General features: G+C 49.2%; 1 protein-coding gene across 1 annotated transcript in view; it reads right to left on the bottom strand.

Annotated features, from left to right (window-relative positions):
• LOC119394516 (cuticlin-1) overlaps positions 1-22600 on the bottom strand; it is a 179815-nt gene that overhangs the window by 74750 nt on the left and 82465 nt on the right. Inside the window, exon 3 of the mRNA XM_037661840.2 lies at positions 7537-7594. Coding sequence (XP_037517768.1) covers positions 7537-7594 — 58 coding nt within the window. The remainder of the gene's footprint in view (positions 1-7536; positions 7595-22600) is intronic.

The following is a 22600-nucleotide window of genomic DNA, read 5'->3' as shown; positions in this document are numbered from 1 at the left end:
GACAGGTCGTGCTCTCACGAGGTTTGCTTTTCTCCCTCCAGCTAACGGGAGAAGCGCACGCGTGAGGAATGCCTGCCTGCATAGGACGCAGCCATTGGGCGAGCGGGGCCCGACCTTGGACGCTCCTTCTCTCCCTGGACACACACAATAACACGGATCCGGCAGCTGACCCGTTCCTGCTGGCTCCTCGGCGTGTGTATTCAAAAGCGTCGCTTTTATACACAGCTGGCCGCCGGGGTCGGTCACGCACAATCGCGCCAAGTCACGCCGAAACGGCGAGATGCCGCCTTCTTGCGAGGTGTCAGTGTGGCGCGGTGGCGCTGAAATTCGCCGAACCATACTCTATGGTCAAACGGCGAACACTTGGCATAGGGTTGCGGTGTGCTAGGCACGCGAATGCCTTGTTTCCGCACTGTCACTCGGACAGCTGTTTACGATCTAGTCGGGAGGAACGAGCGATTTCTGTACACGGCCCACACAGGGCAGAACGGGCGTCATTCTTTATACCTGTGTCAGGTTGCGCCTACCAGTTCGACATCTGTCCTTTGTGCCATGTCTGAGGTATTGAACACGAAATACTGAAGCAGGTAAACATGCGTAATGAGCGGCAAGGATGGTTCCTGCACGATCATTGCGTACAATATTCCAAACAACAAAAAGCAATGCTACTACTCTTTTTTTTTATTTCCTCTAAGTGTAATGACGTTGGTCTCCAATATGGCGGCATAATGTATAGAAGGAGGCGTGCTTTCCACGAAGTTGTCGAGCCCACAGCCATTTTCGATTCTTCGACGATAACGTTCCTAAAAGCTCCACATGAAACGGTACCCCGTTAATAGCCGCTCGCTGACTTGGTGGCTCCCTGACCTGAGCAGGAGGCGCGTCGGCAAGCCTCTCCGCGACCTGAACATTCTGAGGAGCCTGGCGAGAGAAGGCCCACGCGCTGGAGGGGACCGTTTTTCGAACTGGGCGACACGCATGCGTGAACCCGCATGGAATGAAGATTCCAACGTGGTCACGCGTCGATGCTCTCGCTCAGCCCCGGAAGGAAACGGCGCACGCGTTTATTTTACGGGCCTAGACAGACGAATTAACTGCAACGCTAATAACGACTCGTCATATATTTATTACGAGAGGCGGGTGCTCGCCGTCGGCGCGACTGTGCCGTTCCGCGTACACACACACACACACACACACACACACACACACATATATATATATATATATATATATATATATATATATATATATATATATAATCCACAGAGAAAAATAGTCCAGCAGAAAATTTTTCCAAAGCGCGCGAGCGGGGATTCGAACGTGCGAACCGTCGCTCCGCAGCGCGACGCGTTAAGCAACTCGGCCAAAAAGGCGTACATGCTCCAGAGTGCTAGTGGCGAGCTATTTATAGACACAATTTACTTTTAGTGGTACCCAAACCAGTGTTGTACACGTTCCTCTAAAACAGGAACGAAGGCTCGTTCCTCGTTCCTTCCCAACCTTGGATCGAGTTCCCGTTACAAGTTCCGTCAATGCGAAAGGAACGCGTTCCAGTTACTTTTCGAAAATTGGAACGTGTTACTTTTATGTTACATTTCAATATTTAATCGAAATATAGCGCAGGATAACCCTGAGGCGAAATAAGGGGAGCAATTTAAAGCTAACATTGAGCTACATATATTTTACGAATTTGACATCGCCGGCAGTAGGTTATATGTATATAAAATTAATCTAAAGAAACGCTCCTATACCAACTTTTTTATAGAGCACCGGCCACACTACAGACATGTCTAACTGTAACTGTCGTGCTCGTCTATTAGAAATGCAACAGATGGGGCACTTTCCACGTCGGTCTTGAAATGCGCCGTCATAATACCGCGCATCAGATATTCAGATAACAATTCCCACACATGCACCAATATAAATGTTTATTGCGCAGGAAACCACACACACTAAAAAACAACACATAGGCGTTTAATGAGTGCTGATTCAATACCGCAGTGGGAGTAGAAAATAATGTCCAGGATACATATTCGCAACTTAGACCCTTGTTCGCCCTCAGCAAGAGTCGCATCTCGATGTCGGTATCCAACTGAGGAGCCAAGGGGTAGAACTAAAGTATAACCATTCATGCGCAGTAGGAGGCCACCGGTGGTTAAGGCCACCGGCGGGATTTCGGTGGTTAAGCACGTAGTTGCTTCACTCATTTTCTGCGGCCTCTGGCGTTGTGATTGGATCATCTGTCCCATGCGCGTCAAACACCAGGTTCGCGACGATGATTCACACATTCGAAAACTCCGCGGAACCACGCGTAAGCGCCTCGACTACTGTAAGTCTTCTTCCCCACTTTTCCCTATGCCGACAAGGCCATGGGGACGCGCAGCAGAACCGCCCGAAGACGCGACCCCCCCCACACACACACACACAAAAGCTACAGTTGGCCGAACAAAAAAGTCACCGAGGTAAAAAAAACTGAGGGCTCTTTCCTGGCAGCAGCCTTACAAAGAGGTTTCATGATTCTCGAATGTTGAGAGTTCTCCAAGGTGTGTCTACACTCAAGACCAGTCCGTGATTGCTGTCCGACTGGCTCAGACAAAAAGAAAAAAAAATTTGCCGTTTCTCCCGCGCGTGGTCGGTCTTCACATCGCGCGCTTCCCTGCGCCCTGAAAACTAGGATGCAGCATAGTCAAGTGACAGGCGAGCTGTAGATTATTGCACCTCAGGCGGTCGCCCATCCAGCCTGTTCTGCATGATGTACTGCGTGCGGGCGCCTGTTCAATGCCGAGGGACGTTTACAGAAGGAACACCGTTCCCTATGCCGTTCCTACGTAAACGTAACGAGTTACCGTTACAGTTCCACCGTTCCTCAATGGAACGGTGGCGTTCCTCCGTTCCTCCAAAAAGGAACTAGTTCCTGGAACGTCGTTCCTTGGAACGCCGTTCCGTACAACACTGACCCAAACCTCTGAGGTGCTTCGGCGTGGCTTGTTCACTGCCATCCGTGAGATGGCGAAAAGGGCCAAAGTGCACGCTTTCAACGGCGTCACCCCGTTCGTCTTTGGCCGGAGTTGGGCAGCGCGCCTTCGGTACTGTACGTTGACCTACACGGTGTGGTCGCCCGTGCTCGCGCTCTTATCTCATAATCCCCTTATGAGATAAGATGACTCCTAGCTTCGTACGTGTTGTGCTTTTGCTCGCTGCAGCAGCCGTGTTTTCTAAAGGAATGAGCTGCTTGCCTTTCTTTGTTGCTATCGCATTCGTTGCTTCGCCCTTGCACCGAAACTTTCTTTTTTTATCATGCTGGTGTGCATCCCGACAGGTCTCGTTCAAGATGTCGCGGGTGTGATGTCCATTTTCCAAACATGTATGAAACCGTTGAGGCTCACAAACGTATTGCCAGATTGTAATTTCATCCGGTCCCTAGACATTTTTTTTTTTGCTTCGCATGTCTTTTTTTTTTTTTGCTTCGCATGTCTGTAGGCCATATAGCCAAGGGGATCGAAATCGCTCTTACTCTTTTCCGCAGCGCAATCGAAATTCGTCAAAAAACGACAGGCCTGCGCGGAAAGCGCAGCACACTCACAGCGAAAGCTCGAAGAACGGCAGTTATAGAGCCCGTTGTAAGATATCTTGGGGCTAGTAATACAAGCACGCTTGCAAGGTACCCAGACGCCATAAATAATAATTTTTGTGAAGTTGGGAAGCACCCATTCGTCATTCTGCGGTGAAGCCAGGTCCCCGCTACACATCTGTAAGGCATCATGTGCACTTTGTTGATGCGGCGGCTGATGACGATGAAAAACTATTACTGAGCCCTTTGTAATGGGTCGGAAGCGTTAAACGGCCCACTAGTTCAGCAATTGGCATTATATGACGGCCGGTCGTTATTTCACTCTCCCGCCACGCTATATAACATATGTTAACGTGAGAAAGAGAGAGAGAGAGAGCGGGGGAAATAACTTTACTGAGAGCCTGAGTAAATGGATCATGGGGGCCTTATGGGCTTGCTCGGCAACCAATACAAGTGCACTTGCGAGATTACCCACAACGCTAGAAATGACTATGATGATGATGCAAACTTTATTTGGGTCTACAGAAGACGACTTTTGTGAAGTAGGGAAGCAGCCACTATGCCATTTTTTGTCATTCTGCAGAGAAGCGTGGTACCCGCTAAACAGGGGCGTAGCAAGAGGGGGGAGGGGTGGTTGGGGGGGTTCAAACCCCCCGAAATTTTTCAGTTTTGCTTGCGTATATATACACGCACATATACAAACACACGCACGAACATACATAAAGAATGGTAAAGCCCCCCCCCCCCTCCCCCCGATAAAAATATCTGGCTACGCCCCTGCCGTGTAAGACATTATGTGCATTTTGTTGATGCTGTGCCTGATGATGAAGATTTATGGCATAACCCTTTGTAAGGGGTTGGAAGCATTCAACAACCCACTCGTTGCGCAGTTCGCATTGTGTGACGCCTGATTGTTATTTTACTCTTCTACGACGCATTACATATGTTAATGTGGTTCCTTCCTCATATAAAGCCTTCATAGGGCCTTTTGCAACGGAGTTTCAAGCACCGGCATGGCTCTGTGGTGAAACACTGGGCTCCCACGCAAAGGGCCCAGGTTCGAACCTCGTTCCTTCCTGGATATTATTTCTTAGTTTTTTTTTTCTTATTTCGTGCGATAGCAGTTACGGACACCGGCGGCGGCGGACAACTACGGCGCCAAAAACAGCCGTTGTTGTGATCTCGTAACAGCTTTCGCTGTAAAAAGGCATTACACCACTATGTTTCGCGAATGCCCTGGCGAAATCATGTAGCCACGCTGCTCAAGTTAGTTGCAGTGCGCGGTCTATTCGCATTTTAAATTCTGCTTATCCCACGCGGTTGCTATCCTCTGTCGCACGAGGAATATTTAAGTGTAAAAAGCAAAGTTTACGGGGCACACGACCGCAAGAAGTGCATAAGAGGAATGCGACCGTCATTCCGTGCGGTTTCGCATGCATCACTCGTGTTGACGCCGCCTTCGCGTTTGATCAGGCACCTAAGGTCTTAATGAACAGCGTGAGCATGCGCTTGTCCCCGTACTTGTTGTGAACGTGTCCTTGTTTGCGCAAGCTGTTACTTTCAAGTATGCTTAACACAGCAACGAGTTCTACTAGAGGTGCAGAAAGCTTGCAATGCCTCTGATCACGGAGGCAGTGCAAAACCACGTTAGTTGCAGAAAACTTTGAGAGGGTGGGACAACTGACTGCGAAGAAAAAGAAGAAGCAAGATGGCCTTCGAGTCATCTCTGCATAAAGGACCCCGTGAGTTTTTTTCTAAATGCGATTTAGTCACCGAGAAACGGTGCGGCTTTCACAAAATGAAATACACAAAAGATGGCCGAGACAGAATTGCGAAAAAATTTGTATGAATGAATAATAACTGTTGGAATACTTCTAGGTTTCAGAAAAGCACTTGATTTCGTTAAAAATAACGTATTGCTAATGAAATTGGAAAGAAATTCTGCTGGGTTTTACCGAGTTTAATAAAGAGCTGCTTAACAAATTTCCATTAGTTTGCAGAAAGGGACGGGAGTTGTGAGGCATGAAGTGCTTCAAAGATATATGCTTTGGCACCTTTTAGTTATGGTGCTCATTGAGTTCCTTTATATGCACCCTGTTCACAACACTTAGTCTTGCGTGCAGATGACGCTAACATTTTAATCTCGAGCGACAATAGCTGCAGCCTCGAGGGTCCGCTGGACTAACATGAGCCATTGGGTAAATTCGAACCGGTTTCGGTTAAATGGTTTGAATGTAAATGACAATAGCAATATTTACCCGGGGGTTTCGCGCGTCACACCCCCGACATCATTACGAAGCACCCTGTAGCTCGGGGCTCTGGATTAATTTCGACCGCCCGGGGTTTCGACCGCCCGGGCTTTCGAATGTGAGGTATGGTTTCTTTATTTTTTAAAGGAATATTCCTGCTATTCGCATACTAGGACAGCTTGCAGAACGTGTTACTTATTGCTTATGCAGACGCGAATATTCCACGCCCTATTTCATTCGATCGAAGATACTTCCTTTTCAACTGTAATGCGTCTTAAGAACGCTTTGCCTGTTCCTACACAAATGCACAAGTAACCCTAACGCATCTACGCTTATATAAGGAAGGCTTGCAAATTCACAGAAATCCGGCATATTGTACGAGTGCGCGTCAGTGGCCCGGGGCCTTCATCGGGCCAATAATTTGGTCCGAGTGACCCCGCAATATTGAGAAAAATATCTGAATAACGAACCAACGAACCAACGAACAAACGAATGAGTGAACGAATGAATGAACTGATCAGAGTAAATACCGGTAATACGGAGCAGTCATCTACACAGAAAGGACCAGCAGTAAAAGTTGTGGCAACAATAGACCGCACAAACGAGAAATAATGCATACAGCTGGGCTAGTTGGTACTGAGTGAATGCTTAATTCACAATATACTAGCGAACACGCGTAAATACTACACAGAAAGACACAGGACAACCGCTAGTTGTCCTACACAGAAAGACACTGCGGTTGTCCTGTGCCTTTCTGTGGAGCCTGTGCGTGTTCAGGAAAAATAATCTTTTCTTTGTTTTGCAATATTCATACGTGAACTTCCATTTCTTTGTACTCCATGTTACGTACTGCAGAAAGCGAAAAAATAATTTCCATTTCCAAGTTTAAATAAAGAGTTAAGATAACGTTGTGTGTCATAAGCGATATCAGGGTGAGAATACGAGTTGTTTTCGCGGCTGCGCAATTAGACGAGGACAGAAGAAAAGGAGGATCACGAGCGCTGAATCACAACTGCGTTCACTTGAGAAAACAACCACAGCCGAACTGGCTACAGCAAAGCAACCGTGATTAGGGTGACAAATCAATACACGTGTTAAAAGCACGTGCTTCATAACGAACGAAAACATCAAAAGACAGGAAAAAACATACTAGTCCGAAAAAAGTTATTCGATGATAATGTACCGAGGTAAACTGTCATTCAGGAACCGCAACTCCTTCTTGCAGCAGGTTCCTTTGTCCTCGTCTATTTAGCCCTGTAGCCTGTCAATTACGAAGTACCACCAACGTGTACAAGTTCACCTTCTCGTACCAAATGAAAGCGAATGAGGCTCCTCTCTTCCGCGTGTTCTTTCGTGAGCCTTCTTCTTTCGCACCATGAAAACCAAGCTTCCCATTTTCATCATAGAGTATCACGAGGGTGCTTGAAAACGCAATCCATAGCAAATTTTGGATACCACCACCTAATTCTTTAGCAAGACTACAGCTGCATATTGCACTCGAGCAGTATACGGTGCGCCAAAGCCATTCGAAAGATGAGCCTTAAAAAAATACATATGGAGATGTCATCTCCTTGGTTTAGTGCTTTCTTTTGTTGTGTGTTTGATGCGAATATTTTTGGTTGCAAAGCCACCAAATAGCAATTCTAACGTGCCTTGTGCATCTGTTACGCGTTCTGCAGAGTGAGCTAGACTAGCAGGCAAGTAAACGCGACTCACCAATCTTTGCCGAGACGGCCGTGTCTTCCTGTGCAGTTGTGCATGTCCCCAGGAACGCCTGCAAGAGCCGGAAAAAAGAAGTTGTTTACATTGGCAAGCCTCCGCAAAGGTCAGGTTAGACGACGGCGAAAACGTGCTTTAAAACAATAGAATTTGAAAAAAGAAAGAAAGCATTTTGCAAGAAATAGTAGTGAAAGCAGCAAGACGTAATACGTTGCTTCCAGGCTGTAACGATGGTAATCGTTATTCCGATAAATAATTCGCTGTTCTCTCTTACTAGAATGGTGGTGTCACCTCTCGGCAACATGTAGGCGTTACGACGTTGGGATCTTGTTAGAGAGAGTGCTACAATAATCTCAAATTAGAAGGATACAAGCCAGACCACAACGTGTTCTTAGGCAAAAAGAAAAACAAAACAAAAAAAACAAAAGAAGAGAAATAAAAGAAGAGCAGTTACACAAAATGACGCGTTCTTAAAACAGAAGAGAAGCAAGATGACGCGCCTCCACCTGTGTGCAATTATTTGCCGCAATGATGGGATCCGTGAAAAAAAGAGCGTGAAAAAAATCCTGTTCGCTGTTTTGTTCCTAAGCTTGGATCCACGCGCACAAGCCCAGTTTCAGTCTTGCTATGCAGTAACAGGAATACAAATATCAAGGACGAATGACATAGTCGAATTGCAGTGCCACATCACACCTTTCTATATGGGATCTGTAATCAGTGGCTTGACAGAAGCAATCTTTCAATTGCCTCGTTCCGGAGAACATTGAAAGTGAACATTTTGTTACTGAACAATCAAATGTTTAGTCGGTCGTTGATCTCGATGTTTACATTGCAAGCTTGAAATGTGGGAAAATTATGCAGGCGATCATATCCACCCATTGACAAATCGGTTATGACGTGCGGCAGCGTTTTCATAGCTGCGTAGAAGCTACTTTTAACTGCTCCCGATGACCTCATCGATATGGACAGCTGGAAAAACCAGCGTCCTAGCAGAAGCGACGCCGTACACGTATCACGCAATAATTCAATCAGCGACCAGAGGAAAGAGCGCTTTTTGGCTCTTCCTTTTCCGGAGGGTATTCGTGATGAATGGCGTCGGCTAATTGCACCTCTTTGGGTCCGAGGAGAACACGCCCCCTGTTAGCGGCGAAAGTGGACCACGTCGCATTGGCGGCGGGCACCGCCGATGCTTGGCTGGTCACCGGGTCAGGCGGCCTTGATCAAAGCGCCCCAATCAGGGCGCGTAAACCGTGCGTGTAAACAACCCAGGGCTATTACGACGTCGCTTTCGCGGACGCACGATGTTCACGCCGGCTAGATAAATGGTTGCCACTTACACGGCACTCCTCGCGTTTTTGCTTCGATTGCCACGCCTATAAGGCATATGGAGGATGCGTTTACGTGCGACTGATTCGGGGTTTCATGGCCTTGTTAATATGACGTCACGACGTATAAAACTGCAGTATCATTTATGTAGAAGCCCAAGACGGCGACGTCCAAGAATAAGAAACAGAATTGTCTACGGAGTGCGCAGGGGTGGGGGAGGGGACGTGCGGTGCTTAGGTGGGATTTCGGTGTTCGTAACACGACTTTTCGAGCGCTTCGTTGTTCATACGCCACGCCGGCGGAACATTCGTCACATACCACTCATTAGAAAAGTTTTGCAAAAGGGAGAAAAAGTGTTTGCAGTAAGATCATCTGTGGGTTAGAACGCGCTGCAATCTTCTGCGGCCTTAACCAATAGGCAATAAATTGACAGCGGAAGTCCTATTATTATTTCGACCGTCACTTTGCCATCCCAGACGAGAGTAATATTCGAGTTGAGCAAATTCCCGTAGTGTTTTAAGAGGATCCCATGGTATATTAACGCGTGTGCTTTCTTTTTTTTTATGCGCGCTTGTGTTTCTAGCGCTACCAATTCGACAGAATAAATGCGCCGTGCCAGCGAGTTCTTCGGTATGGGTTCCGCAATGCAAAGGAAGCACAGTTTCTAGTCGGTCGGGTACACAGCGAAACTGCAAACATGACGCAACGCTCGGTGCCCAAATATAGCCGTCGCTTGGCACTTGGTCAGTCTGAATGAACGTGAAAGGCAAAACCGGTCGTTTCCGTTGGAGGGCACTGGAAACGGGCTTTTTCTTTTCAATTTTTTCCAGGAGTTGAGCAGCCAGGTAGAAGCATTGTGCAAGCGCCCCGCTTCAAACAGTTGCCGACTGCGCAATGAAAACAGGCTTTTCTTTACGGCCGCAGTTGAAATGACCACGCTGCACGCTCCGTCAACTGCCCGCTGCATGCCAGCGGCAGGAGAATTAAAAACGAGCCAAGGATATAAAACAATGAAGAAAAAGAGACCGGATGTGCTATATTTATTCAAGCGCGGAAGTATACTGCCCAATCGTGCGACAATAAATGAAATAAAGCGATTCTGTGCTGAAAAAAAAAGAACACAGTATTTCCAGCAGCTAATATGGCTGAGATTGATCAGCACGGGTATTTCCCAAGTTGCGGCGCACAGAATGAACTGGGAAAGCAGCAGCTTGCGCAACAACGATGTTATGGCGAGAAGTTAGAGTGAGTGGTTTTAACGTGAATAAATTTCACCGCGGACAAACGTTCGGACTGTTAGAAGACTGGGCATGCAAACACGGACACAAGGCACCGCAAACGCAGACTTCTCTCTTGTGTCAGTGTTTGCACGCCCAGTGTTTCAACATGAATGCGTACCAACCAGTGTTGCGGAGTTGCCGCTCCAGAATTGGAATGACTCCACAATCATTCCACATTTTAGCGACCCCGGAAAGGAATGGGGACAACGCTTGGAGGAATGGAATGGGAATTAAATTAAGCGCATTTTGCACGGAATGGAGTGGGAATGGAATTACGTCTTTTTCCGAAAATAGAGCACGTTTTCGTCTACGCGCTGTTTTTCAAACTTCAAACATCAGCAAGTCAGAGCCTCGAATTTAACAATAAAGCAGTATTTTTAATATGGCTTGGCTGATTACAAGCATGGTAAATTTATAAGCAACGCGCCTACTACAAACCGAGGCATAAGTTAGAGTGTACAAACAAATGTATTATCCCGGCAGATACTGAAGGGAGAAACAAATTATCCCTGCGCGTATGTTCCAATTGATATCCCCGCACGAAAGTGGCGACTACTCTATGCACAGCCTGATCTTTATCTCACGAGCAGTTTGGTACCTGACACACCTAAATAACCTTTGCGACAAGGAAGACATTGCATGCCTGCGCGCAGGCGAACACAGAAAATCTTCACCGCATCCATGCTTGCGAGGCGCGCTTGACAAGCGTGAGTGCTCACGAGCAGTTCGGCCCAGTGTTCCGTATTCGATGCCAATCTTGGTCTACACCAAGTTAAGGAGGCGATCATGAGAGCACCCAGACGTAGGCGGCGAGATAGATAGATACGTAGATAGAAACGCTCAAAATGCCGGAGGTTCGCTAAGAAATGCTTCTCATTCAATAATGAAGTTCTTCCGACTATGATATCTTCGTCGTGGCTGCGAGAGCAGCACGTGCTCTTCATGGCGACTTCATCACTTGGTGTAAGCAATTCCTAACAGCCTGTTCAACATGCGAGTACTCAATGCACTCGGGCACTATTACGCAGCTCACCTCTGCCAGCAATGTGCTAAGGTCTTTCGCAATAGATGTACTGCGATGCGTGATTTGCAGTGAGCAGACAGAATGTGCTCGCTACACATTATGACGAATTTGTTAGCGGCATCTTCTGTTTGCGGGATGAGCATCGCGTAAGCACAGACCATTACTTAGTCCTGCTGAGCCAGCTTGAATATGTTAAGTTGGTGAAACGGAGCGGTGTATGCTTGAGTTCATGGCATTCGGCATTCAATTCTTAATGGTTCTCGATTGTGATGAATTCTTCAGTGTTTTAAGGATTTTGGGAAAGTCTCTACACACAAAACTATGAGAACTATGAAAAACCCCGATATGTACGGCGACCGTCAACTAGTTAGTTCACGTACAGTACGCTATCTAGGAATAGATCTGCCTCAAGTCTTCAAGAGTATATTTTGGACTGAATTCTCATGACTATTGAAGCAGGTTTTGAATCAGCCATAAATTTTTTAACGACTCAGGCGAGAAGTCTAATTACCTCCTTTGTTCCATATCCATGGCCACACGTGCCATTGTGACGTTTCCAGTTCCTTTATTAATTAGCAATAGGCAAGGAGCACATACAGAATGTCCTGCGCCCTCTGTTTGTTCGTTATTCGTTGTGTATTGTTTTCCAGCCTGTCTGAGTAGGAATGACAATTTGGCGAGTTGGTACGGACGCGTTACTAAGAAAACGACGCGACAGGAGAACACGGAAATACTTTAACCACACGAGCACAAGTGTGTATGTGTGTGTCTGAGGCACTTATTCATCTTCAGACAACCTGCACATCAGAGAGTTAAACACCGTTCTGTCGTCTGGATACTAATACATGTTGAGGTTAATCAAGACAATCGGTACACGCAGAGCAAGCAAACACGCTGTCACAGTTACTGCTTATAAAAGAAAAATAAGCTCACAGGGCCCCTTACGCATTCGCGAATCAAAGGGGAGAGCCATACGCTGTGACTATTCATATCGTCATCATCATCGGACCTTGAGGGGCCACGTGAGAAGCGGCAGGCTTTGTAGATACTGTGGCTGATGATGATGGCGATGACGCGTTGGCAGCTTTGAACTACCCACTGGTTTCGCTATTCACATGGTATGGCGTCTGGTGCGATTCTAGTCTTCCGCCACGCAATATTACATCTCTTAACCTGATTCTTCGCCCGACATGACTACTGTATAGGGTCTCTTTCGAAAGCGGTTTTAAGCGCTGACGTAGAACGCTTGACTAACACGCAGAATACATGGGCTGGAACCTTGATTTTTATGCGATTTTTGTTAAACCTAGTAAGGTCACTCCGAGTTCCTGAAGGTCAGCGTCTAACGAGGCACTTATTCGCCTTAATATTATTGCCTGCATTGTTTTCGAGTGGACAGAAGGATTCAGCCACAACAGAAAATGAAGGATTTCAGTTGGGAGCTCACGATTACACATTCATCATTCGGCGTCTTCTTTCCTTCGTGCAGAACTTCAATCGAGATAACCTTGTGCACAGGTTGCCAGACAATCGCTATCCGTTTGTAATATCGCCGTTCTCTTTGCAGGATTGTTTGAGTGACCCTCTATCGCGTGTATCCGGCTGTTGCGAATGCTCGCGTGGAAGAGGACTTGTTGCTAAAATGTCGTGGGCTCTATATTTAGCCACACCTTCCGACCTTTACACCCGAACAACGATGCCCTTGGTGGAGGCTACCAGGAGGAAACCTTGGCGCACAAAAAGGGGAGCGCCGTCACGAGCGTGTCCGAGACGCGCTCACGTTCAGCAGCGCTGACTCATGGTAAGGCGTCTGGCGGCCGCGAAATACGGATGCAGGGGCACGACGATCAAGACGCGTCCTTCCCGCGGCGCGCAAGGTCGCGCATCCGCGCATCGGAATACCGGACCCGGGGAGGCGCTCGTGCTATCCTCGGAGAAGACCAGACTTTCGTTAGGGGCATAAGTTACAAGCGATTTGCCCTGGGAGCGCTCTCGCGGCGGGCTAGTCGAAATCGCGGTCGCCGAATCTAACCCTGAGCACACGGAGGCGCTCTCACCTTCGTGCTCGGAGTGTGACAGGATCCCCGTGACGCGGATGCTGGGACTTCCGCACACGTCAGCGGTGGCTCGATTTAGTTATGGTTACATGGGAACTTTCGCTTTGTGGCTTTCTCGACGACACTCACTACGAAAACTATCGGTATAGCAGCAGCAGAGGAGTTGTGCATTGAGGAGCCGCGGCAGAGCAGTGAGAGCGCTGGAATGCACCACGACAGCAGGGGAGAGGGCGTGCAGAAGTCAAACAATCGACGTCCCAGCGTCCTCTGCGCGGGAGCAGCAAACCACGTGCGATTGCGTTACACCTAGGATAATCTGTCGGTCGCTGGTTCGAGGTTCACCGCTCGGTGTTTCTGTTTGCGATCACGCAGTACCTATGCGGAATGACGACGCATTCATAAACCCACCGCGCTTGTATCACGGTGCTTGACTGCCGACCCATAACCATTTCAATGGACGCGAAATACTTGAGGCCGTGTGCTCCATTTTAGGTGCACGTCAAAAAACCCTTGGTGGTCGAAATTTCCGGAACCGTTCACCACGGCGTCTCTCATAATCATATCGTGGTTTTGGGACGCAAAACGCCAGCAAATATATATATTTTAACTCGGCCCCTGAAGAAGGGAGGACCCCTCCCGAAACTGTTGGGAAATAAATATTTATATCACTGTTGATAACGCCTCCGTTGTGTTATACCCATTACACTCACACACACACACACACACACACACACACACACACACACACACACACACACACACACACACACACACACACACACACACACACACACACACACACACACATATATATATATATATATATATATATATATATATATATATATATATATATATATATATATATATATATATATATATATATATATATATATATATATATATATATATATAGCGCGTCCAATGACACGCAACAACTTATTCGAGAAGTGTAGGTTCGTATAGCCCTATCATAAAGAGAAAGTAAGATGCATTAGGCTCACAAAGTGAATCAAAAGGAAGCATGCTAACCGTCATACATGAAGTAAGAGCCAATGTCGCGGTAAGTTCTAGCGAAATACATTTCCTCATTACGCCGAGAAAAAGGTAGCGCCAGTGAGCACAGACTACAGGAAGGCACACGGACAGACAGACGAAAGTGCTTCCGTCTTTCTTTCCGTGTGCCTTCTTGTAGTCTGTGTTGATAAGCGCTACCCTTTTCACAATTTCCACTATTATGGCGGGTAATGCAACGCATCGAGTGCCTTTGCCTATAGTGGCCGTGTGGCTATAGACAGAGTGGTGGTGCAGGCCTTTCATGTCGGTGCTTTACGCCAGAGTTGTGAAAATGGGCCAAGCGTCTTCACGCGCTGGCTTGCATGCGGGGAAATGCTGACCTCTGAAATCGGAAACACGCCTTGCTTGACTTGACCGCCTCAAGACAGCGTAAAGAAATCCCCCTCAACTGAAAGTGCGCTTTTGCGGCGAGCCTGGCTCCATAAAGTTGGCTTAAAAACCAAGTCTGGATGCGAGCAGACTTGCATCGGTCTTCGAAGCTGCAGCATGGCGGTGTTCCAGAAAGACGCAGCCTACCACCGAAGACGCAGCCTCGTGGAGAGACTATCAGCGTTTCAGTTTTGCATGCAGAGATTGTGATGCCACATTCGGACGCACGCGTATTGCCAAGTGTGCCGAGGCCATGGTTGAGCGGCACAGTGTACGACAACTTGTTCCGCCTGACGAGATTAGTGGTTGCTAAGAGACCCAGGAGTTGAAATTCCTTTTGTAGTGATAAATACGGTTACCATAGAGAACGATGAAGAAGACGGTTGTTGTAGTTGGTGCTCGTGCTGGCTCCGTTTCGGGGAACTGACTGCTGTCCCGTCGCTGTCTCGCCTCTAAGACGCTCACCGTACCTGAACTATTAAACGCACACTATCAATTGGTGGAGGTGCTGGGTACTTCATCCTGGAACTTCGTTCTCGAACTCTACCTCCCGCCTCGTCGATTCCTGACGACATGGCCCAGCAAGCTGCTACCTCAACCCCATCTCTTACCTGTTCCGGCATGCCAAGACAGCGGGATCCGGTGATCTTCAACGCCTCCGACGAGCAAGACGCCGAAGACTGGCTATCTTCATACGAAATAGTAAGCGCGCACAATAAGTGGGATGAAGCCGATAAACTTGGCTACCTTCACTTCTATCTCGCGGGTGTGGCACAGCTGTGGTTTAACAATCACCAAGCTGACATTCCTAACTGGTCGTCCTTTACGACACGCTTCGCGGAAGTATTCGGCCGACCCGCTGTTCGCAAGCTCCGCGCCGAACAGCGCTTGCGCGGCCGCGCGCAGCGTTCTGGTGAGACCTTCACGTCTTATATCGAGGATGTTGTGGACCTCTGCCGTCGTGTCAATCCAGACATGTCTGATACTGACAAAATCCGGCACATTATGAAAGGTATTGAAGACGACGCCTTCCACATGCTCGTTGCCAAAAACCCCCAAACTGTCGCAGAGGTGACTCAGTACTGTCAGAGCTACGACGAGCTGCGGAGACAGCGCATTTCTACACGACAGCCGAGCTTCGACACGGCCGCAACGTCTGCATTAACCGTTGGCGCTGTTTCTACCGACCAGACCACGTTAATGCAACAGATACAGCAGTTCGTCCGCGAAGAAGTGGCGCGACAACTGTCTCTTGTGCCTTACGTTCCGGCCAGTGCGCATACGCTGACCCCGACGCTCAGACAAGCGATAGAGGAGCAAGTCTCTGACGCTCTCCCTTCCACCTACCATCCTTCGCCTACCTCCGCACCTCTGACTTACGCTGAGGTCGCCAGACGACCATCGCTGTCGCTACCACTCGTCACGGACCCTGCTCGACAGGCTAATGCCTTCTACGCAGCAAGTCCGCCTGTACGCCCGGACCCGCCCCCTTTTCGCCGTCCCGCACCACCGTCCTCCAATCCTTGGCGCACACCCGACAACAGGCCGATCTGCTACTCCTGCCGTCTCCCTGGCCATGTCGCCCGTTTCTGTCGTCGTCGTGATTTCCGCCAAGGTGCTGGCGAAGAAGGGTACGGCTACTATCGTACAGAGCCACCTCAGTCGAGTTCCTTCCACCCCACGTCGGACACGTCATCGTCAAGTCGTCGCGGCTTCGACAGGCATCGGTCACCCTCACCACGGCGCCGTTCCATTTCGCCTATGGTTCGTCGCCCGCCACCCGTCCCAGCGGAAAACTAACCGTCGCAGTTCCCGAGGCAAGAGCTGCGCTCATATCGAAAACTTCAAGGCCTCGATTTCTACCCGCCAACGAAATAACTGTGTATATTGATGGTGTAGCTGTGCAAGCGCTCGTTGATACTGGTGCTGCTGTGTCTGTGCTGAGTGGTGAACTGTGCCGCAAGTTAAAGAAGATTACGATTCCGCTTTCCGACGTCTCTTTCCGTACAGCAACTTCGCACCACATCCAGCCTTCTATGGCGTGCACAGCTCGGCTAGTCATACAGAACGTTTTGTATGCAGTTGAATTTGTCGTATTTTCACCATGTTCGCATGACATCATCTTGGGCTGGGACTTCCTTTCCGCTCATCATGCCGTCGTTGACTGTGCGCGTGCCGAACTAGAGTTGTCAACAATGTGTGAACTGCCGCTGTGTCAAACGCCGATGTATGACGGGCCCTCTGACCAGGCATTATCTTCTCGAGTCGTCGTCGCTGCGGACACTCACATTCCTCCTCTGTCCTCTGTTCTTGTGCCACTCTCTTGCGACGGCGCGTCCTCTGTCACTGCCCTGTTTACACCCTCCGAAGCATTTGGCTCTCGCAAGAGCTTCCTTCTCCCATTCGCAGTTGTCACTATAGAAAACTCTTGCGGCGCCATCTATATCACGAACCCGTTTTCTTCCCCAGCCACCTTGTTCCACGGCGAACTAATAGGTCACCTTGAGGAAATAGTCTCTGTTTACTCCAGTCACCTGCCTGATGGCTCGACAACTCCTCACGTCAACAGCATTACCTCTGATACCACTACCACTTCATCTCTCGAGGCATTCCTTCCATCGATTGATTCTGAACTCCCCCCTGCTCAGCGTACGCAACTCTTGGCGCTACTTGATCGCTTCAAGATGTCATTCGACCATAACCAACGTTCTTTGGGCCGCACGTCTGCCATCGTTCACCGCATTGACACCGGCACCCACGCACCTTTGCGCCAGCATCCGTATCGAGTCTCTCACGCTGAACGCCGGGTCATCGACGAGCAGGTGAGCGACATGCTTCAACGTGGCGTAATCCAACCTTCACACAGCCCTTGGGCCTCCCCGGTTGTGCTGGTGAAAAAAAAGGACGGCAGCATCCGATTCTGCGTTGATTATAGGCGTCTTAATAAGATCACGCGAAAAGATGTTTACCCACTGCCCAGAATTGACGACGCTCTCGATTGCCTGCAAGGAGCAGAGTTCTTTTCTTCTTTAGACCTTCGATCGGGCTACTGGCAGGTTCCTATGAATGAAGCCGACCGCCCCAAGACTGCGTTTGTAACTCCTGACGGACTGTACGAGTTCAACGTGATGCCGTTTGGCCTCTGTAATGCGCCTGCCACCTTCGAACGTCTGATGGACAACATCCTAAGAGGCCTAAAATGGAACACGTGCCTGTGCTATCTGGATGACATCGTCGTTTTCTCGAAGGACTTCGACTCTCACCTCACTCGCCTCGCAAGCGTCCTCACTTGCCTTGCGGACGCGGGACTGCAGCTGAACTTGAAGAAGTGCAATTTCGCCGCACGCCAGCTTACCATCTTAGGGCACGTTGTCAGCAATGATGGTGTCCGTCCCGATCCTGCCAAGCTTCGCGCTGTCGCCGACTTTCCCAGGCCGTCTACACTAAAAGAACTCCGTAGCTTCATAGGCCTTTGTTCGTATTTTCGCAGATTTGTGCGCGATTTCGCGACGATAATCGCCCCACTCACACAGCTACTTGCCGACAACCAAGACATTTCGGCGTGGTCTTCCGCTTCCGACAAAGCATTCGCCTCTTTACGCCATCTTCTGACATCCCCACCTATCCTACGCCACTTTGACCCGGATGCTCCAACCGAAATCCACACGGACGCTAGTGGAGTAGGCCTCGGCGCTGTTCTTGCCCAGCGTAAATCTGGCTTCGACGAGTATGTCGTTTCCTACGCCAGTCGCACTCTCACTAAAGCAGAAAAGAACTACTCAGTCACGGAAAAAGAATGCCTTGCGATCGTTTGGGCAATCACGAAATTTCGACCTTACGTATATGGCCGCCCATTCGACGTCGTGACTGATCACCACGCTTTGTGCTGGTTATCGTCATTAAAAGACCCATCTGGTCGCCTAGCTCGTTGGGCGCTCCGTCTTCAAGATTATGACATCCGTGTCATCTATCGGTCAGGCCGTAAGCATTCGGATGCCGACGCTCTTTCTCGTTCGCCACTTCCCCATGAGTATGGTGTTGCGTCTATTTCGAGCTGCGATTGTTCATCTCTTGAACATGCCGACATGTCATCTGAGCAACGCCAGGATCCATGGATAGCCTCTCTCCTAGAGTATCTGTCTCAGGCTTCTCCACATACAACCAACCGCTCGCTTCGACGCACTGCTCGCCACTTTAAAATCCGTGATGGCGTCCTGTACCGCCGAAACTACCTGTCTGATGGCCGCAAATGGTTGCTGGTAATTCCTCGCCATCTACGTTCCGACGTCTGTGCCTCCTTTCACGCGGATCCGCAATGCGCCCATGCTGGTGTGGTGAAGACATATGCACGCCTCCGGATTCGATACTACTGGCGCGGGATGTACCGCTTTGTTCGGCAGTACGTCCGTTCATGCTCCAAGTGCCAACGCAGGAAGAGCTCTGTGCACACGACCACAGGTCCACTCCAGCCACTGCCCTGTCCCTCTCGGCCGTTCGACCGCATCGGGATCGATTTGTACGGTCCCCTACCGTACACACCAGATGGCAACCGCTGGGTGATCGTCGCTGTGGACCACCTCACGCGCTACGCTGAAACTTCCGCGCTTCCAGAGGCCACAGCGCGTGAGGTCGGCTTGTTCATCCTTCGAAAGCTCGTTCTTCGGCATGGTGCACCTCGCGAGCTACTCAGTGACCGCGGACGTTCCTTCTTATCCGAAGCCGTAGAATCCCTCCTCCGCGAATGCAACGTTGTCCATCGAACTACTACCGCATATCACCCGCAAACCAACGGGATGACCGAGCGCTTCAATCGCACACTCGGCGACATGCTCTCCATGTATGTTTCCGATGACCACACGAATTGGGACCGCATACTGCCGTTTGTCACGTATGCTTACAACAGCGCCATTCAGTCTACTACGGGGTTTTCTCCGTTCTTCCTGCTTTATGGTCGGGAACCTTCCTCGTTCTTGGATACTATTCTTCTGTACCGACCGGACCCCTCAGAAACTACGACTCTAGCCGAAGCCGCCACTTATGCCGAAGAATGTCGGCAGCTCGCACGCTCGCTTACCACGCACGACCAGGCCCGCCAGAAACACTCTCATGACCGAAACTTATCTGCTTCGTCATATTCACCTGGAACAATCGTGTGGCTTCGCGTGCCCTCATCTGCCCCCGGCCTTTCCGCAAAGCTCGTCCCTAAGTATGACGGTCCTTATCGGGTCCTACGCCAGACTTCACCGGTCAACTACGTTATTGAGCCTCTTCAGCCACCTACGGATCAACGCCGCCGCGGGCGCGAAACTGTTCATGTCGATCGATTGAAACCTCACTACGACCCACCAGTATTACCTGTGCCATAGGTCGCCAGGATGGCTCCTTTTCTGCCGGGAAGTGATTGTAGTGATAAATACGGTTACCATAGAGAACGATGAAGAAGACGGTTGTTGTAGTTGGTGCTCGTGCTGGCTCCGTTTCGGGGAACTGACTGCTGTCCCGTCGCTGTCTCGCCTCTAAGACGCTCACCGTACCTGAACTATTAAACGCACACTATCACTTTGTTGGAACATTCTTATTTATTTATTTCTTCGGAACAGATAAGAATGGAGCACTTGCGGTTCTCGTCTACCTCTCCGGCAACCCTGAACAAAACAGGACCTCATACGCTAGACTTAACATTTGTTGACACAATTACCGAAAGATTTACGAATATCGCCTCCCTTCGCTTTTCTTAGATTCTTTAAAGGAGCACTGACATCAAATTTACGCATGTCAAGATTTTTGCATCCGCGAGTAGTTATCTACCCCCTAGTAGCGATTCGCGACCGAAAATGCAACTTAGGGACGAATAACTACCTGTTTTATTGATTTATATCACCGGTATCTAGCACGATTCAAAACGGCCTGCAAGCCCGCTATTTTTTAGCGCTGGCAGCGCTCCCTCGCGGTCAACTCCAGACCGCGCCCCAGTTTACCACTTGTCCACAGAAAGGAGTGACGTGAGGATCAGCTGCTCAGCTAACATTTCGTCTGCTAGGCGCGCACGTTCAGTCATGCCTTGTCACCAGCGTCGTCGCCGTCAAAAGTATCGACTTGTGTTGAAGACGACATTCTGGAACTTAGAATCACCGCGATACGCGACGTCGCGAATCATTTTCGCTTCGATCCTTTGCAAAACAGCGATTCAGAAATGGTCGCCGTTCCAAGCAGCAACGAGGAGGTGCCCGGGGACGCGCGCTTGGGCCATACTCGCTGGTGTATCTCAATTAGCTATATCAGAGAATTTTAGCGTGCACGGCATTCCGGTATACGCGAAGGGGGTCTATGGAATATCGGTATAGCGAATGCACACCAGCGGAGGAATAGAATACGATAGGTTTCTACAATAACAATTCTGCGCTCGCCAGGTTCTTCTTTGCGCCGCCAGATGGCCCCACTTATCCGGCCTCTCACGGTTACGGCTGCAGTAACCCGGCATTACGCCAGCGCAAGGAAGTCCACGGACGAACTACCATTCACTATTAACGCTACATGCGTGTTACTTGTTAGCGATGTTATTTATCTATAGGCTACTCCACTTTGATAGCTTTTGGTCGTGTTGGCGTGTACCGTACGTGTAATGAAACGCCACGCACTTTCCGCTTTTTCCGCGCCTCGACGAGCAGGTCCGCACTACGCAGCGGTTCCCCGACGTGCTGGCACGTAGTCACTCTGATTGATCTCACTCGCGCTGAGGATCACACGACAAATCAGTCGATACGACACGATGAATCGCAGGCACGGATCGGGACAGCAAGGAGAGCCACTGGCTGTGAGTGAGAGCCGGTGAAAGCGTCGTCTGGCGTCGGCGGCACAACAAATACACTCAGATCGTCGACGTCATTGTTACTGGCGTATCGTCACTCAGGATGGTATTTGCGGAATGTATCACACCTGTTACGTAGCACTAGTGTCGATGTCGCAGCGTGATCAATCTTCCGTTGAGCTTTCGTACGCTGTTTGCCCTCGAAATAAAATTACTTCCACGCGACGGACGCCATTCAAATTTGGCCAAGAAGACCTATGCATACCGAGCAATCGAATGAATGACACATCTTGACTTTAAAATTTGATGTCAGTGCTCCTTTAAACTCTTCCTCCCTGTGTAAGGTGACCGGCGCTCCGTCTTCTTGTTTATTTGCCTCTCCGAGAATAAATGCGATAGACCGCAACGGAGCGCTAATTTCTCTGCACGATCATTACTTTTGTGGCACGTCCCTTATTGTCCGACGGTGATCTGTTGATATAAAGTTTGTGCTGTGTCGCAAGCGCGATGCAAAAGTTACCTATATAGCTCATACTTCTTTTTTAATTCATCTTCGAACCATAGATAGTGACGCAAGACACGCCGATATTCTTTGTTCCGGTCATTGCTACGAAGTATTTATGAACTGAGTTTAATCTGGCTTCCGTGCTTGCTGCGACGGTGACCGTTCAAGACGCGCTTTTTTGTATTTCTCGCCCTTACATAGTGTAGGGTAGTCTACCGGGCTTGGCCCCGGTTAACCTCGCTGCCTTTCTTTTATCCCACTCTCTCTCTTCCGGCGACAATGTGACTGAGAATTTCGCTCAGCAAGCATAGCCAATTACAAGATTTTTCGAAAATGTTCTTTGGTATATGAAGCCAGACTCAGAAATACTGCCGTGAGTGCGGTCACCATTGTCAACGTGACTGTGGTCCGCCCCGCAGAAAGCTGTTATGAGAAGTTGTGGCCAGACGTCACTGCGTGCCCACTGAGCGTGGTTGTATTTTGCAACGAATGAGAACGTCACTGGGAGAGTGAAACAAGGTCCTTCGAGAATCGACTGATTCATGCTACGGAGACAGGAGAACCTATAGATCTCTTGCGAGTAACAACCATACGGGGTCAATAGAAAGCACGCTT

Source organism: Rhipicephalus sanguineus, chromosome 5 (genome assembly GCF_013339695.2).
Source record: "Rhipicephalus sanguineus isolate Rsan-2018 chromosome 5, BIME_Rsan_1.4, whole genome shotgun sequence".
Taxonomy (NCBI): Eukaryota; Metazoa; Arthropoda; class Arachnida; order Ixodida; family Ixodidae; genus Rhipicephalus; species Rhipicephalus sanguineus.
This window is presented reverse-complemented; position numbering and strand designations above follow the sequence as displayed.